At 37.0% G+C, this 17401-nt stretch overlaps 1 protein-coding gene across 3 annotated transcripts in view; it reads left to right on the top strand.

The window, feature by feature from the left end:
- The window catches only part of NDNF (neuron derived neurotrophic factor), a 40905-nt gene that overhangs the window by 15041 nt on the left and 8463 nt on the right, over nucleotides 1-17401 (top strand). For all 3 annotated transcript variants that reach the window (XM_055317104.1, XM_055317106.1, XM_055317105.1), the window contains one exon: nucleotides 11720-11908. In XM_055317104.1, the coding sequence (XP_055173079.1) occupies nucleotides 11721-11908 (188 nt within the window). In that variant the 5' untranslated portion in view covers nucleotide 11720. The remainder of the gene's footprint in view (nucleotides 1-11719; nucleotides 11909-17401) is intronic.

The following is a 17401-nucleotide window of genomic DNA, read 5'->3' as shown; positions in this document are numbered from 1 at the left end:
CTGATGGATGAGTGCAAGAGATTATTTTTAGAATCTTTGTTCCTGCTACAGTATTTTGTTTTATCCTTGCTGTGGCTCTCACACAAAACTAGTCATGCTCTTTGCTCACCACCATGCTCAGTGGTGATTGTTCAGTGTGGCCCACCAGTCAATGGGTATTTAGGGGACCCTTACTCTGCGTATTACAAAACATCTGAAAAGATTGCTGACTTTTTGCTCTAGAGTATTGCACTTCGAAGTTTGGTCTCTGTCCTAAGAGCCCAGCCAGTGACCTGTTTGCTGTCTCTAGCCTGCTCTTTCCTGCCTGTCACTGAGCTCACCACCTGCCTTTTCCCTGCCCGCACCTGTGCAGCTCCCCTCATTCTCATTCAGCCTATTGCCTGTAGGATTCCTCGGTGGGTGGCGGTGCCCTACAGAAAAATGCCCATAGTATCAGTTAGGTGGCACTTGGCAGATGTGGGCTCACGGGAAGATTCCTAAGTTTAAGTAGCCTGCCCATTTGGACACAGCTTATGAAGAGGTCTGAGTATATTCCTAATTTCAGTGTTTTCTTGTCAAATTCTCTTCATAACTTCATAACTGTTTCTCTTCACTTCCTGTTCCCTGACCATAAGCAACCTCTTACCAGATGTTTTGACAAATTAGTTAGCCTCAAATGTTATGCACTCTTCATTGGAAATATAAATTCAACGAAGCAAATACTGGTGTGTGTGTGTGTGTGTGTGTGTGTGTGTGTGTGTGTGCGTGTATGCTTGCTGCCTTTCCCCAGTATGTCTCATCCACCTTCCCAGCACCCAGCAGATCCCTTTTCCCACCCTGATAATTGAAATCAATATTTTTGCTCTTCTGACTTGCACATCTTGCTATTTCCCACTTTGGCCGGTGCTCCTTTTGGTTTCTCATAGCAAGAAGAGAATATCTTCCTTTTTTGTCTTTCTAACACCTTATCCAGTATGCGAATTAGCTTCTAAAAACTGCATCTAAGATGACGAGCAATTCATTAATTATTTGATGCCATTTGGAAATTCTGACCAACTAATTTCATTTCTCTGATTTCTTCCAATGTTTTGTTATTTTATTGTACCTATGTCCCTAAAGTCAAGGTGTTCTTTTTGATTCTTCTCTTTCCCTCACTTCCTGCCTCCGACTCATCTGCACATTTTGGTGACCGTGACTGTAAAATATAGCCCATGTCCCATTACTCTCCATCGCCCCCACCAAGTTTAGGCCATCACCATGTGTGCCGCGGACAACTGTGGTAGCCTTCATCTGGTCTGATCTCCTTCATCTGATCATTTGAGCTTGTTGTTTTACAAAGATGAGGTTGATTTTTGCTTTTATAGTTAACCCTTCCCTAATATCCATTTTCCACAAAATAGAATTGTTCCTTAAAAACAAACAAACAAACAAACATGGTTCAGACCGTGATCCTGGGCTTCTTAAAGGCATTCCATCATTCTCAGAATAGAATCCAAACACCTTAATATGGTTTGCAGAGCTGTATGTAATCTGCCCTTTGCCTTACACTCTCCCCTCTGCCCACTTTATTCCACATTAATATCCTCTCTTTCATCCGTACTCAGGTCTAGTGCCTCCTTTGGGCTTTTTACACCAGCTGTCTCTCTGCCCAGAATGCTCCTTCTTCTGACATTTATTTCACTGGCTTCCTCTGGTTCATATCTCAGAGGAAATGTCATTTCTTCCCAGAAACCTTCTCTAAATATTTCACCTTAAAGTGGTCACCACTTTGTCTCACGCAGGCCTATTTTAATTCTCTGTGGAGCAGTGGATGCCAGCCACTAGTGTTTTGTTATTTATGTTCTGTGTATGTGCTGTCACCTCCACTAGGATAAGGCTTCCTGAGATTATCAGGGTCCCTAGAAGTGTGTCTGGCACATAGCAAGGGCCCATGACAGATAAGTTGAGTAAAAAAAAAAATAGTGAATATACTGACGTTATTGAATTCTGCTGCTTGGGTATGTAAGTTTTGTTTTTATAAGTAAGTTGTAAACTCCTATGATTTGTCTTAGGAGTCCTCATCCCATCTAGTTCAGTTTGGGATATGGAATCAGTGCTTGGAAAATTCTGATTCTCTTCATTTTTATCTCTTTCGATCTTAGTTTTGGTGTCCTAAGAAGTCTATGGAGTATCTTGCTGAAAAGTTCCCGTCCTGGTTAAAATAACTATAAAATGCTAAGTTCAAAATTGACATACTGTAGTCTTAACCTCCAATGAGTCCACAACAACTCACCTCTTCTGTCATAATGATTATTTCCAAGGGAGTGGGAAGTGGGTTTGCTCATTAATAGAAATTCACATTAATACTCTTCTATGCTATTAGCACAGCAGTGGGAAGCCCGCTCCCAGGGCTAACTTACAGCACTAACCATTCAGTCCCTGAAATGGATGGACAGATTTCCATAAAAGTAGGTTGGTTTTTCATTTGTCTTTAGCCTATTCTTTTTTGTCTTAGAATTAAATACAGAGGAGCCCAAGTCATACTTTGCGTCTTTGTGAAACTTAGCTTCTGTCTTTCTTTGCCAGCTCTCCTAGAGCTATGATGCACTTCCCTAGACCCTCAGGCATTCAGGACTGTAGGGTACCCAGGAGAACATCTGGGCCAACAAGCCATCAATGTGGATAGTTCTCATGCCTGCAGTGGAACTGTCCTGACTTAGTGTGTTATTTTTTTCCCACTGAACCATGCTTCCCGACCGTGGGGGTGCAGGAGAAGGAAATTCTATGGGGAAAAGAGGAGTGTTGCAAATAGCGCTCTTTGAAGAAGTAATCTGCTTGAGGAAATACTTGTTCTTGACTCTGTAGTCTTTCCCTGTGGTCTTAGGACATGATGTAGAACTGTAGGGCCCCTCTTCAAAATTCTTCCCAGGAATTTCAGTGCTTGCTAAGAAACACAGATTGTAAACCATTAGATAATGATCTTTTAGCTTTCTAAGTTTTCCCATCCTTTATAAAGCGATATTTTGCTCTGATGAACCTTCACAATTAGTTCCCTAGTGATCTCTCTTGATCTCTTACAAAAGTATTTTCTTCCTCACTTCTTTCTAGACCATAAGTACCTCAGGAAGAGAGGACATCTCATATAACTGGCACATTGTACAGGGTCTTGCACAAATGAAGTGCTCAATTAAGACTTGTTCATTAACTCTTACTGATGTAGTCCTACTTCTGTGACTCAGCTCCTGGGCTCCCACCTCCATCTACCTCCCTTCCTGGCATCTACTTCCTCTCCTTTTCCTACTTTCTCTCTGAGTCTTGCTGTGTCTTCACTCCACCTCTGTTAAGCACTTACTGTATGAGCCACTTGTTTCCTTGAGTATTGTGTTATCTTACATTGCCGGGTACTTGTATCTGTAATTAATGTCCACTCAACTCCATTGTGAACTGCAAAACAGTCTGAATCCATGTTAAGCGTCTTTGTAATTTCAGTGTGTTACACACAGCAGGGGGCCAGTATCTGTTACCTGTGACAATTCATGTCTTATCTTCTAGGCTGATAGGTGCTATTGCTAGATGCTACTGGCACATTGCCATGTTACATCTTAGCTAAATTTCAGCAGAGGATGGGGCATGCAGTTTGTTAACTGCTTTGGGGAACATTGCACAGGAAGTCATTTTCATTTTGTTGCAGATCAACAGGAAATAAGGCTTAGTTGCCAAACTAAAGTAAGAAAAGCAACCAAGCATATTATTCCTCCCTTAGGGGCTTGCATTATTCCAGGAATCATTAGCTTCTCCTAAGATAGTGGAAATTATCCCAGCTATCTCAGTTGCACATGCAGGGGAAATTTTGATAGGAGGAAGATATTCAGTCCTTTGTCCCATTTTTACTTTGCATTATCTTCTATGTTTCTCTTGAATTTATCGTATATTCCAATCGCCTATCAGATGCATTTTAGGAGATCTACTCCTTCCTTTAGTAAAACAGGTCTGGCCTCCTAGATCTAAGACTACTCTTATCTATAGTACACTTATTTTGGCCATTTCTCTTGTTCATTATTCTTTTTTATTGGCATTAGTGTTGGTGGGAATACAGGATTACTTATTCTAAAATCTGATCCTCTTTCAAGTTTATTCTGTAGGCATGACCATCTTTTAAAATCAGAGTGCCCTAGCCTCGGCCCCGTTGTGAACTACACACCATGAGGATCAGAGGGGAGGAGATGAGAGAATGGAAACTTTATTCAGATCTTTGGCATGTTTTAATTTTACATTGCTTTTTCATACTAATTTAATTTCCTTCCAGAATGAAAGTTGGCAATCATTTAGAGAAGTGGTAGAGGAGGTTGGAATCATTGCAGTTGAAACGCATGTGAAGGTCCCTAATCCATAGATTATTGACATAATGAACACTAAAACTCTTAATAATCATTCCACTATGTAATGACAGCCTGCATTTGGAGAGCTTTAGCCAGTGGATTGTGTGCCTAACTCGGATTCTGCTCTGCTGGGGTTAGCGCACTGCAGCTGTGCTGTGCAGTCAGTGAGGAACTAGAGCTCACCTAGCACGTGCCAGAGACCGCTCCTCAGTGGGAACCAGTTCCTACCACCTGCTTCATTTCACCCTTTTCAGATATAGAAACACCCCCAAACCACAAGATGCTCTATTTCCCACCAGTTTTCAAGCACAGCAGAAGATATTTCCGTATGGATAAGAACGACCAGCTAATTTCAGTTAATGTTTTTTCCCTGTTTGCAAGACCACAGAACAGAACAACTTCTGAGAATTCAGCTTTTTTCATTGCTAAATGTCAGCCTTGAGGGAACCTGTATGTCCATGCTGGGCATTGTGCTCTTAAAGTACACAGCCAGACTCCCTCGCTCACAGAGCAGGCTGTGGCAAACACGGGGGCCAGTCCCCTAGTGAACGCTACATTTTTTTTCTTTACAGCTAGATTGAATGCTTCAGATTTATTATCAGATGTGGCATGGATGATTCAAACAAAAACAAATGCCCTTGAGTTTAAAAATAGAAATTGAGAGACTAAATATTTGCACTTAAAAAGGAAAGGAAAAGAACACAAATCTCTGTGGCCTACCACTCCTTGAAGTCATCCTCACTCAATTATAATCATGCACTTTCCATTCCCTGTAATTAAACATTAGATTTCATTTACTCCAGATGCATTTGCCTCAAGTAAATTCAGAATGCCTATTCTTTCTGGTGATTGTAAATTTCATGTTTGTGGCCTACATGTGATTGGGTTGCACTGAATAGTTTTTAAGTGAATCTTAATGACATTATGGGTTTTTTTTTCTTTTAATCGTTCACTTGGTGTGGCCTGTTTATACAGATGAATCTGATCTTACTGAGTTTTGCAAAATTTAATATCTATAAGAGCTTGACAAAATTTTTTTGCAAATATGTCACGTGCTCTTGCAAGGAACTTGCAGGCCCTTGGTGGTTGGCGGTGGAGGGATGGAGGGATTTGCTTTGATCCTATCGCTCACAGGTAGCCTGAGATGTTGGCTGCTGTTCTGAGGAATCCACAGTGCTGAGAATGGTCACAATGTCTTTAATATATGTGACATCTTCTATTCAGAGAGTCTTGGACAGTTCACAAAAACCTGAAACAACTTTTTAATTTACCAGACTCGCAAATTCTTTACATTAGTGAGATAGTACAGCCAAACAGTAGTCTATAAAGGTGAGCATTTTAGTGGCTTGAGATATTTCCCTCCTCTTAAGATTACCAATTAGGATTGCAATTAAATACATCTAATATATTTTTTTAAAGAAGTAAAAAATTAACCAGGTTTATTTACTTATAATCATTGTTTACACAATTTCAAATAATGAATTTTTATGTTCACTAAGTGACCCAGGGGATTAACCGAGATGGTAAATTGACTAGCCAATCTTATGTAATTAAAGATAAATCTTGCCAAATGACAGTAGTGAAGTTGCTGCAGACACCCCCTGGCAAGTTTTATTGCTTTTACGCATACGATGTTTTTGTGGTGATAGAGGTCATCCTCTTGTGTTTAGTTGACACACTGGTAAATTATTCGAGCTTCCTTTAATTTTTTTCCTGCTTACCATTAGACAATTTTACAGTTCTCAAACATTCACACAGGTTTGTGGTAAAAAGTTATGCCAGGTCAGCTTGACTGTTTTAACTACACTAAAGGCTCCATAGAATAAAATGTTTAAGTGAATGCTGAAAATAGTCTGAGAATGAATTACATGAAAAAAAAAAAAAAGAATGGATTGCATGTTTTCAGTTGTCTATCATATGCTCTGCTCCCTTCCCTTTAGGAAATAACACAAATGTTTCATATCTCTTCATTGCTATGTTCTTCAAAACTGGTCTTGAGTTCATTCCCTGTGCTCTCTACTGTTCCCCTTTCGCTCTGTGGGATGGGGGAGCAGAGAGCCCTGTAAAGAAAGTGGAGGAGAGGAGCAGGAGAAGCAACCGTGTTCATATAATGTTTCCAAATAGTTTGACCTTAAATATCTGTGTGGGAGAGTGTATGTATGTGTGTGCCATATAAATACAGTGCCCAGACCTCTCTCTAACTTTTTTAGTACAGAACACATGCTTAATCGTTGGATAATTATATTTCGAAAAAAATTTCTCCCTTTCATCTAGGGCACATGAGCGTTCCAAAGAATAAAGCTATACAATAATATAGATTATTCATATCTAGACTAAAGGTTGAGGTATATCAAATCATTAGATCATTTTTCTTTTCTCACTTCAGTCTTGGCAGGGTCTAAAAGAGTATGCCAAATATGGAAATACCTCTGACAACATGAACAATATCAGTTTTAGATTAGCATCTTTATTACTTGATTCATTAGAACTTTTTAATTGAAACAAAGTCAATCTTCTCAGTAATAGGGTAACCACCATCTAGTTTTTTTGGGCTGTGGATAATTGTGGAGCCAAGTTGATTGATCTACCTAGAAAAATAAAAATATTTGGAATCATCCTAGCAACTTCCTACTTCTGTTGAAACTAGACCCTTCATTATAAAAAGAGTGTGGTTTCTTGTTATACAGATAGGTTGTCGAGATTGCTACCAGCTGCCCTTGACAAAGAAATAATGCTGAAAGAGAAACGTTGAGAAGTGTTATTTAATTTAAACTTTTAATTTAGATAAGCTCTGCATACCTAGAAGCAACAAAAATAAATGAGAGGAAAAGTTATGCCATTAGAGGGCACTTTTGTAATCTTAGAAGAAAAGTCAGTTCTTATAGACTGGCTTACCCAAGTCTTATTCTTAAGAGGAATGTATTTTTAGTTGTTTATTTAAAATAACTAATTCTTAAGCTGAGTGTCTGTGAGACAACATTTTATTAGTAGGGGGGGAAATCTATAAAATCTTAAAACAACCCTTTAAACAATATCTAAGTAAAGCTTTAACCTTGGATCAGTGAAGTTGTAAAAATATATACACTCTGCATAATATTTTTATTAGCTATCTTCAATGCTTCTTTTAAATACATTTCATTTAAGATAATTCTGACTGTAACCTGATCAAATCGATCAAATGATTAACTTTCTCTAATGACTGAGTATGCTTTTCCCCAACAATAGAGACTGTTATTAGATAACATTTTCAAAAAGATAATTCTGTAGAATATAAAGATCTGTGCTTTGGGATCATACTAATTTTTTCCAGTTTTATTGAAAGATAGTTGTCATACATTCCTGTGTAAATTTTAGGTGCATACATGATAGTTTGATTTAGATATATGATGAAATGATTACCACAATAGGCTTAGCTAGCATCCATCTTATATAGATAGAATGAAAAAAAAAAGAAAGGAATTATATTAATTTTAAACACTTTTCCCAAAAGTGTCTTTTGCCCATAATACACAAGTAAAATGGTTAAAATTGTTTCAGAAAAAAAAATTTACCTGATAGAATTTTAACTGGAGGAATAATGATTTTTTTTTTAATAAAGAAAGCAAAAGATAAGAGTTGAGTCTACTCCCTGTTGGAGTAATCTAAATAAAAACTTCTATCTAAGCCGGTAAAGTAGATAAGCCAGTAAAATAATTTAGTAAGTAAAACATTATGTCAAGAACTGTGAAGAGTTTGAGATTTTACTCTGCTTGTAAGCTAACAAGTCAGCCTGTCATACATAGTTTCATTGATGCTAGATGGCATGAGACTCCTGGGTCAGAGACAAAAGCAATACTCAGTGCAATTCAGAGCAATAGTAGAATCCATGGTTTTCTCCCACTGGCTCCCTGACCCCCAGTTCCCACTGATGAAAAGAGGGCGAGACGACACCAGCGCCGAAATAGGTTTTTTTACGAATCCTGAGCTTGGGGATCCCAGATCTTCCGTGGTATAGTGAGCAAGCCTGCTCTTGGCTCCAGAAACTTTATCTTCTAAGGCTTTTCATTATACAAACATCCTTGAGAAGATAATCTGGAACAAAGGCAGTTAGTTCTGCTCGCAAGAAGTGTAAAAACAAGCACAGAGACCCCTGGAGAATTCTCTCTCAACACTTATGTTGTAAAATCCTATCATCTGAAGCTGTTCACTGTCATTTATTTATTTATAAATTTTAAAGTAGCTGATATGGAGAATATACAATAATTCTACTTTCCATATTAACTTACTCATGATAAATTGTATTCCTTATATCATATTGTATTCATTATGTGATCTTACATGTCCAAGCCTCAATTTGATCGTTTTTGAAATGAGAGAAATAATATTGCCTACATCATAGAATTGTTGCTATCATTACCTAAGATAATGTATATAAAACATTTAGAAGAGTGCATCACGTACAAAACAAAATTTAGTAATATTGTTGTTTTTAACTCAAAACTCATTTCTTATTTACTGATTTAATAAAGAGAAAGTTCGTCCCATGGAGGATGGCCTGGATGCTGGGAAAACCCTACCAATCATACCTAGCTACCTCTCCTACTCTGGAGCTGACCTAAATATCCCAAATCTCCTGGGGCATTGGGCAGCATGTCTTGCTCAGTTGTACTGTGCTACTCTACAGTGACAACTTTCTGGGCAAACATAGAGCCTAATGAGGTAAAGCTGCCCTGGAGTGGTTCTAGGGCAAATACATCTGAGTAGCTCATACTCAGTGCTGCCATAGCATGTTTGCTCTAAGTTCCTAATAATTATGGAAAGCCAAATTCTAACCATTTCTAAAGAGACGAATTTTACTATCCAGCTTCTTCGGCTCTCAGGAATCAAAGTTTCCGGGATGCTGCTATAAAGTAAGCTAGATATATTCCATTATGCTGAAATAATAATTATTTCTTAATAGTGGCAGTCAAGCAAATTCTAGTCTATCAAATTGTTCATTTCTGTTAGCTGCAGGAAGAAGGGCATCAGAGGAGAGGGATTAAGGGTTGTGAGTAGAGGTCTCATTCAGTTTAGTCAACCATGTCCGTGTTGGTTTTAAAAAGGTTCACTGAGTTTTGATTTTGATCTATCTGGCCATCTTTTGTAGTTATATGCTTCATCTGCTATTAGTAACTAATCTGAGCTCCCGCTTTCCATCCCCAACTTCTTGGATTCCATCCAGACAATCATCTGGATATCTGAGGTTCAGATTATTTGATGAAACTTAAGAAGGCCTGGTCTTACTTCTAAACTACTAGCTAGTTGGGAGGAAGAGTTGAGGGTTCAGTCTCAGAATCATCATTTGTTTTCAAAGTTTAGAGATCATTATCTAAACCCTTCAAAAAATTGAGGTCCATCCAGGGTGGTGAAGCATTGCCTTAGATTACACATCTAGTTAGCACTACAACTTAAAAGTCAGATTTCTTAGCTCTTAGTCAAGTATTCAATTACAATACAATTGAGAAATGAGGATGAGAAATAAGAACCCCTTCTTAGAAATTATGATGGCTTTCTTGAGAGATATTATAGAGGACAAATGTTTGGGCTCTGCAGTAAGATCCACCTGGATTTATATCCTTTCTCTGCTTATGTTAAAAAAAAGGTTTATTCTTATATGAGAATAGCACCTACTTCACAATATTATTGTGAAGACTAAATGCAATAATGCAGCTAGTGAATTTAACACCTTGCTTTGCACATGGTAACTCTCAATTACTACAGATATCTTATATGGAAAACTTCAGAACACATGGCAAAAAAAAAACGACAACCACCTGTTTGTTTGTTTGTTTCAACCACCTGTTTTTGAAAAAGGAAGTTAAATTTACTTTTTGAGTAAGCTCACTGTGAGAAAATTACTTCTCACATTCTCATAAAAAAGAAAAGCATATTCTTTTCAAAAATATTTTTAGTTGTATGAATCTATTTTTGATAGCACTCCAAGAAAGATAAAATTAAAGTCAAATGATGGTTTGAGTAGAGGTGATCTCATAGCTATAGTAATGATGCTTTAGAAATAAAACTGATGTTCACTTCATTTCAAATTATTGCAAATGTTTTCATTTGACTTTCCCACTATTTCAAGCACTTAAGTATAAACATACTATGTTTCCCAAATGCTTGAATTCCCTGATGTACATTGTCAAAGAGATAAGGGAAAACACCTTCTTACAGAGTTCTTTTTGTGAGGGAGAAGGGCACCAAACAAATCCTCAGAGAAAAAAGCCTTTCACCAGTACTTGACATCAAAAGAGCTTGCCTACCTGAGGCTTCCTGTTAGAGACACTGAGACATGTAGATGATGGTATCCTTGACAATATCCCTATAGCAGTGTGCAGTAGAGAGTGATCCATAATTACCCAATTATCTACAGGATCTTTGGTGAAAGTCAGTTTGAATGCCAAAATGGAACTCAATGAAAACACTCGGCAGGTGTAGTAAATATATAACTCTGCTGAAGGTTTAGACAAATGACCGAATTATATAATTTTCCAATGATCTCACCTGATTCAAGAGTGGGAATCCAGGCCCACTTTTAATATGATAAAAGTTTATATTTAAATGTTGTGCTGAAGAGTCTAGTAATGAATAATAATTAGACATCAGCAAATAATTTACCTTGTGATTTTGGACAAAATGCTTAACCTATAAAATAATTAAACCTCTCTAAAAACCTCTGTTTTATGAAAAAATGACCTTGGAAACAAGAATAATATTATACATGTATAATCCTTAGTCAAATTTCAAGAAAGAATAAAAATAATTGTGTGATGGTACTTTTCTGGCTCTCAGTGAATCTATGTGTCTCTTTATGCTATGGTGCAATTCTTTGAGACATTTGTGTGCACATTTCTGCAAGAACCATTTTGACTTCTGCCATAGTGAAGTGGGAATTTTCTCTCTGAATATCCAGAGAAGTTAATGTACCAAGAGTCCTTTCATTTCAAAATCTTTTAATATCTGAAATTCTAGTGAATTTGTTGTCAACTCCATGAAATACTTTGGGACAAAAAAACAAAACAGGAAAGTTGTCTTCAAGATCATGTATGTAGGGCAGCCAGGTGGCTCAGCGGTTTAGCGCCGTGATCCTGGAGACCCAGGATCGAGTCCCACGTCGGGCTCCCTGCATGGAGCTTGCTTCTCCCTCTGCCTGTGTCTCTGCCTCTCTCTCTCTGGTCTCTCATCTCTCATGAATAAATAAATAAAATCTTTTTTTAAAAAAAGATCATGTATGTATTCAAAGTACATAATGCAACTGTAACTTTATATCAAAACTAAAATATTCTTAACCCTTTAGAAAGTTTGCAACTTGCCTAAGTGTCTACCTGCAGAACTAATGTAAGCAATCATTTCTGTTACCTCAGGATGGTGCCTCTCCACTGGTGTCTGCTGTGGCTGCTATTACCACTCAGCTCAAGGACTCAGAAGCTACCCACTCGAGATGAAGAACTTTTTCAGATGCAGATCCGTGACAAGGCATTTTTTCATGATTCATCAGTAATTCCAGATGGAGCTGAAATTAGCAGTTATCTCTTTCGAGACACACCCAAAAGGTATTCTGTCTGCAGTACTTTCTTTATCAAAAGTTCATTTATTCATTTTTGACTCTAAAAAGCAAAGTAACAAAAAAATAAAAATAAAAAATAAAAAAATAAAAATAAAAAGCAAAGTAACCATTTAGACTCAGAATAAATAATTGGCAGTCAACCTCTGAATAGTATTGCCTATTTTCTCTAAGAAAAGAAAATGACAATGCAACATCTAATCATTAAGTAGAAGCTGTTTGATCTTTTCTCATTGTGATCTCTTTTGGGATGGAGAGGGCAATTTTTGCAGTTCTTACATTTTAGAATGATTATTTTCTTAACTTTGGGATAGTAGGAAATTTCTAAGAACGATTCTTTAGGATCAAGATGAAATTAATCAAGAACAGGTTTCAAAACAGGGGCATAGGAAGACCCTGAACTCACCTCCTCCCCTTGCACAACAAATCTACAGCTATATAGAGAACAATTCTCTCTGAAGAAGATCTGAAAACTAGCTGAATAGTTCCATCATACAAAGGATAAAAAGGCCACACAGGGATGGATAGGAGAGGCAGAGGCATGCTCTTGCCAAAAACTCTACCCCCCTTGTGTGGCAACTTACAAACAGGGAGATTCTGAAAAATACAGAACACATCCTTGAGGAGCAAGGGGTCTGAGCCCCACATCAGGGCCCCCAACCCTTGGGACCTACGCCAAAGGGACAAGCCCCAAAAACATCTGGCTTATGTCCAGGACACCCAAAAGGCTATGAGAAACTGATTCCACTTTTTCTTTCTTTCTTTCTTTCTTTCTTTCTTTCTTTCTTTCTTTCTTTCTTTCTTTTCTCTTTCTTTCTTTCTTTCTTTCTTTTTCTTTCAGATTTATTTATTTGAGAGAGAGAGAGAGCAAGGAAGCAGAGGTAGGGACAGAGGGAAAGAATCTCAAGCAGACTCCCCACTGAGTATGGAGCCCAATGCAGGGTTCAAACTCACAACCCTGAGATCATAACCTGAGCCAAAACAAGAGTTGGATGCTCAACTGACTCAGCTACCCAGGCACCCCCTAAAACTCCACTCTTAAAGGGCATATGCACAGACTTACTCACCCCCAGGCCCAGTACAAACACAGCAAGTTGAAAAACGCCTAGACTGCTTGCAAAGGGGATTCACTGGCTAATCTTAAAATGTCTGCTGGAAGGTAAGGTGTCTCCTGGAACTCTTTCAAAGCATGGAAGTGCTGGCAGGTATCATTTTTGCACTCTCCTTCTACCTTACTAGCACTGTTTACCCCATATCACTGCTACAGTCCCACATTACTAACCCTGGCAGGTGGGCTTGCCCCAGCCTGGCACTCCACCACAGCCCAAACAAAGCCATAGGTATGCACAGGCCACACAGGGGATGCCTTGTGAATTCCCAACTCTGGTGACCAGAGTGGTTACACATCTAAGCCCCATGGGACTGAAATAATCAGAGAAACAGTTCTTTGCAGATTACCACCATGAGGATACTACAGAGATGAAGACTGAGAGTTGTCTCAGTCTTCTTGTGACCAATCCTTTAAGACTGGGAGAGATAGTTCTTTCACCTAATACATAGAAATCAACACAGAGAGCAAAATGAAAGAACAAAAAACAAACAAAAGATCAGAGGAATATGTTCCAAGTGAAAGAACAAGATAAAACCCCAGGGAGGAAAAAAATAAATAAAATTTAAAAAACTTAATGAAACAGAGATAAGTAATTTACATGATAAAAATTCCATAGTAGTGGTCATAAAGATGCTCACCAGTCTTGGGAGAAGAATGAATGAACAAAAGGGAATTTTAACAAGGAAATAGAAAAATGTAAGAAAATACTAGACATAAGTCATAGATCTTAAAAATGTAGTAACCAAACTGAAACATACTATAGGGGTTCAGCGACAGACTAGATAAAGCATAAGAAAAGTTCAGTAACCCAGAATACAGGGCAGTGGAACTCACCTAAGCAGAACAGGAACAAGAAAAAATAATCAGAAAAAGTGAAGATCTTTTAAGAAACCTATAGGACAATGTCTGATGGAACAACAGTTGCATACTAGAGGTCCCATAAAGAAAAGAGAGAGAAAAAAGAACAGAAAACTTATTTGAAAATATAATAGTTGAAAACTGCCCTAACCTGGAAGACAAAATATGCACCCATGTCCAGGAAACCCATAGTTCAAAATAAGATGAACCTGAAGAGATCCACACTAAGATATATTACATTAAAATGTCAAAATTCAAAGATAAAGAGAGAATCTTAAAACCAAAAGAAAAACGTGTTACAAATAAGGGAGCCCCCACAAGATTATCAGCAGATTTTTCAGCAGAAACTTTGCATGCCAGTAGGGAATGATATGATATATTCAAAGTGCTGAAAGCAAAAAACTCCCAAGATAACTCACCCAGCACAATTTTCAAAATTGAAGAGAGCTAGAGTTTTCCAGACAACCAAAAACCAGGGAGTTCACCACCACTAACCCATCCTTACAAGAAACGTTAAAGAAATGTCTTTAAATAAAAAGAAAGAGCACTAACTAGTACCAAGAAAACATGAAAGTAAAAATTTCCCTGTAAGGTTAAATATATATTAAAGGTAGTAAACACTACCTTTTTAAAAAAAGATTTTATTTATTTATTCAAGAGAGACACAGAGATAGAGAGAGGCAGAGACACAGGCAGAGGGAGAAGCAGACTCCATGCAGGGAGCCTGACATGGGACTCGATCCTGTGTCTCCAGGATCACGCCCTGGGCTGAAGGCAACACTAAACCATTGAGCCACCTGGGCTGCCCGTAAACACTACCTTTAATCACTTTTAAAGCTAGCACGAAGATTAAAAGACAAAAGTAGTAAAAAATAACTAAGACTACAATAATTATTTAGAATATGTATACAAAATGATGTAAATGTGACATCAAAAGCATAAAATGTGGGACTGGGAAGTAAAAATATAGAATTTCAGAATGTGTTCATACTTGATACCAACTTAAAATAGACTGGTATATATACATAGACTTATATTTGTAAGTCTCATGGTGACCATAAAGCAAAAACCTATGGCATATACAAAAAAGATAATGAAAATGAAATCTAAACATAACACTAAAGAAAGCCTTCAAACCACAAGGATAGAAAGCAAGAGAAGGAGAAAGAACAGAAGGGACCTATAAAATAGCCAGAAAACAATAAACAAAATGGTAGTAAGTATACACCTACCTATAATTACTTTAAACATAAATGGACTAAATTCTCTGGTCAAAAGACATCGAGTGGCTGAATGGATTGTTGTTTTTTTTTTTTTTTCATTCTATATGCTCCCTAAAGAAACCTCACTTTAGATGTAATGACCCACACAGATTGAAAACAAAAGGATGGAAAAAGATGCCCCATGCAGATAGAAACCAAAAGAAAATTGTGGTAATTGTGCTTATACCATACTTTAAAATAGACTTTAAAACAAAAGACTATAATAAAAGACAAAGATAGGCATTACATAATGACACAAAGGTCCATCTAGCAAGAATATATAACATTTGTAAATATATTTAAAAAAATTTTAACATTTGTAAATATTTATATACCCAATATAGATAGGAGCACCCTAAATATATAAACAAATATTAACAGACCTACAGGGAGAAATTGACAGCAATACAATTATAGTAGGGGGACTTAGCACTCCATATTCATTAATGGCTAGATCATCCAGATGGAAAATCAATATGGAAACACTGGCCTTAAATGACACATTAGACAAAACATTCCATCCATAAGCAACAGAATATACATTCTTCTCATGGAACATTCTCAGGGATAAATCATATGTTAGGCCAAGAAAAAGTCTCAATAAATTTAAGAAGATTGAAATTATATTAAACATCTTTTTAGACCATAATTGTATGAAACGAGAAGTCAATCACAAAAGGAAAACTGGAAAAATCACATATATGTGGAGACTTAAAAATATGCTACTTACTGAACAACTAGTAGGTCAAGGAAAAAATAAAAAGATACCTTGAGGCAAATGAACGTGGAAATGCAACACACCAAAATTTATGCGCTACAGCAAAAGCAGTTTTAAGAGGGAAGTTAATAGTGATACAGAGCTACCTCAAGAAATCAGAAAAATCTCAAATAAATAATCTAATTTTACTCCTAAAAGGGCTAGAAAAATAGGGATAAATGAAGCCCAGAGGTAAAAGAAGGAAGAAAATAATAAATATCAGAGTGGAAATTAAAAAATAGAGACTAAAGAGACAATGGGAAAGATCAATGAAACTAAGAGGTTGTTCTTTGAAAAGATAAACAAAATTGATAAACTTTTAGCTCCACTCACTAAGAAAAAAAAAGAGAGGACTCAAAATCAGAAACAAAAGGGAGTAAGTTACAACTGATATCAAAGAAATACAAAGGACCTACTATGAGACTAGTAAGAAGAATTATATGCCAAAAAATTGGACAAACTAGAAAAAAGTGGATAAATCTGAAGAAACATACAATCTCTAAGACTGAACCATGAGGAAATAGAAAATCTGAATAGACTAATTACTAGCAAGAAGATTGCCGGTCCCAACCAACAGAAGTCCAGGACCAGAAGACTTCATTGGTGAATTCTGCTAAACATTCAAAGAATATCTAATACCTATCTTCCTCAAAATGTTTCAAAAAATTTAATAGGATGGAATATTTCCAAACTGACTTTATGAGGCCAACACTACCCTGATATTGAAACCAGATGAGGACACCAAAAAAAGAAAATTACAGGCCAATATCCCTAATGAACTTACATGCAGAACCTCTCAACAAATGTTAGCAAACCAAATTCAGCAATATATTAAAAATATCATACACCACCATCAGGTAGGATTTATTCCAGGGATCCAAGGATGCATCACAAATCAAGAAGTGTGATACCACATTAACCAAAAGAAGGATAAAAAATCATATAACCACCTCAAAATATGCAGAAAAAGCATTTGGTAAAATTCAACATCTATTTATGATAAAATTCTCTCTAGAGCATGTATAGAGGGAACATGCCTAAACATGATAAAGGCCATATATGACAAGCCCACAGCTAACATCACACTCAATGGTGAAAAAAAGAAAGCTTATTCTGTAAGATCAAGGATAAGACGAGGTTATTCTCTAAGATCAAGGATAAGACGAGGATGCCCGCTCTTGCCACAGACATTTAACATGGTACGAGGAATCCTAGCCCAACCAATTAGGAAGAAAATGATATAAAAAGTGTTCATATTGGAAAGGAAGAAGTAAAACTGTCACCTTTTGCAAACAACATGATTTTATATATAGAATACCCTGAAGATTCCACCAAAAAAATTGTTGTGACTAATAAATTAGGAAAGTTGAGGGATACAAAATCAGTATACGAAAATCTATTGTGTTTTTATACACTGATAATGAACTACCAGAAAGAGAAATTAATAAAAATAATTCCATTTACAATTGCATCAAAAAGAATGGAATATTCAAT

The sequence above is a fragment of the Nyctereutes procyonoides genome, unplaced genomic scaffold (assembly GCF_905146905.1).
Source record: "Nyctereutes procyonoides isolate TBG_1078 unplaced genomic scaffold, NYPRO_anot_genome, whole genome shotgun sequence".
Lineage (NCBI taxonomy): Eukaryota > Metazoa > Chordata > Mammalia > Carnivora > Canidae > Nyctereutes > Nyctereutes procyonoides.
This window is presented reverse-complemented; position numbering and strand designations above follow the sequence as displayed.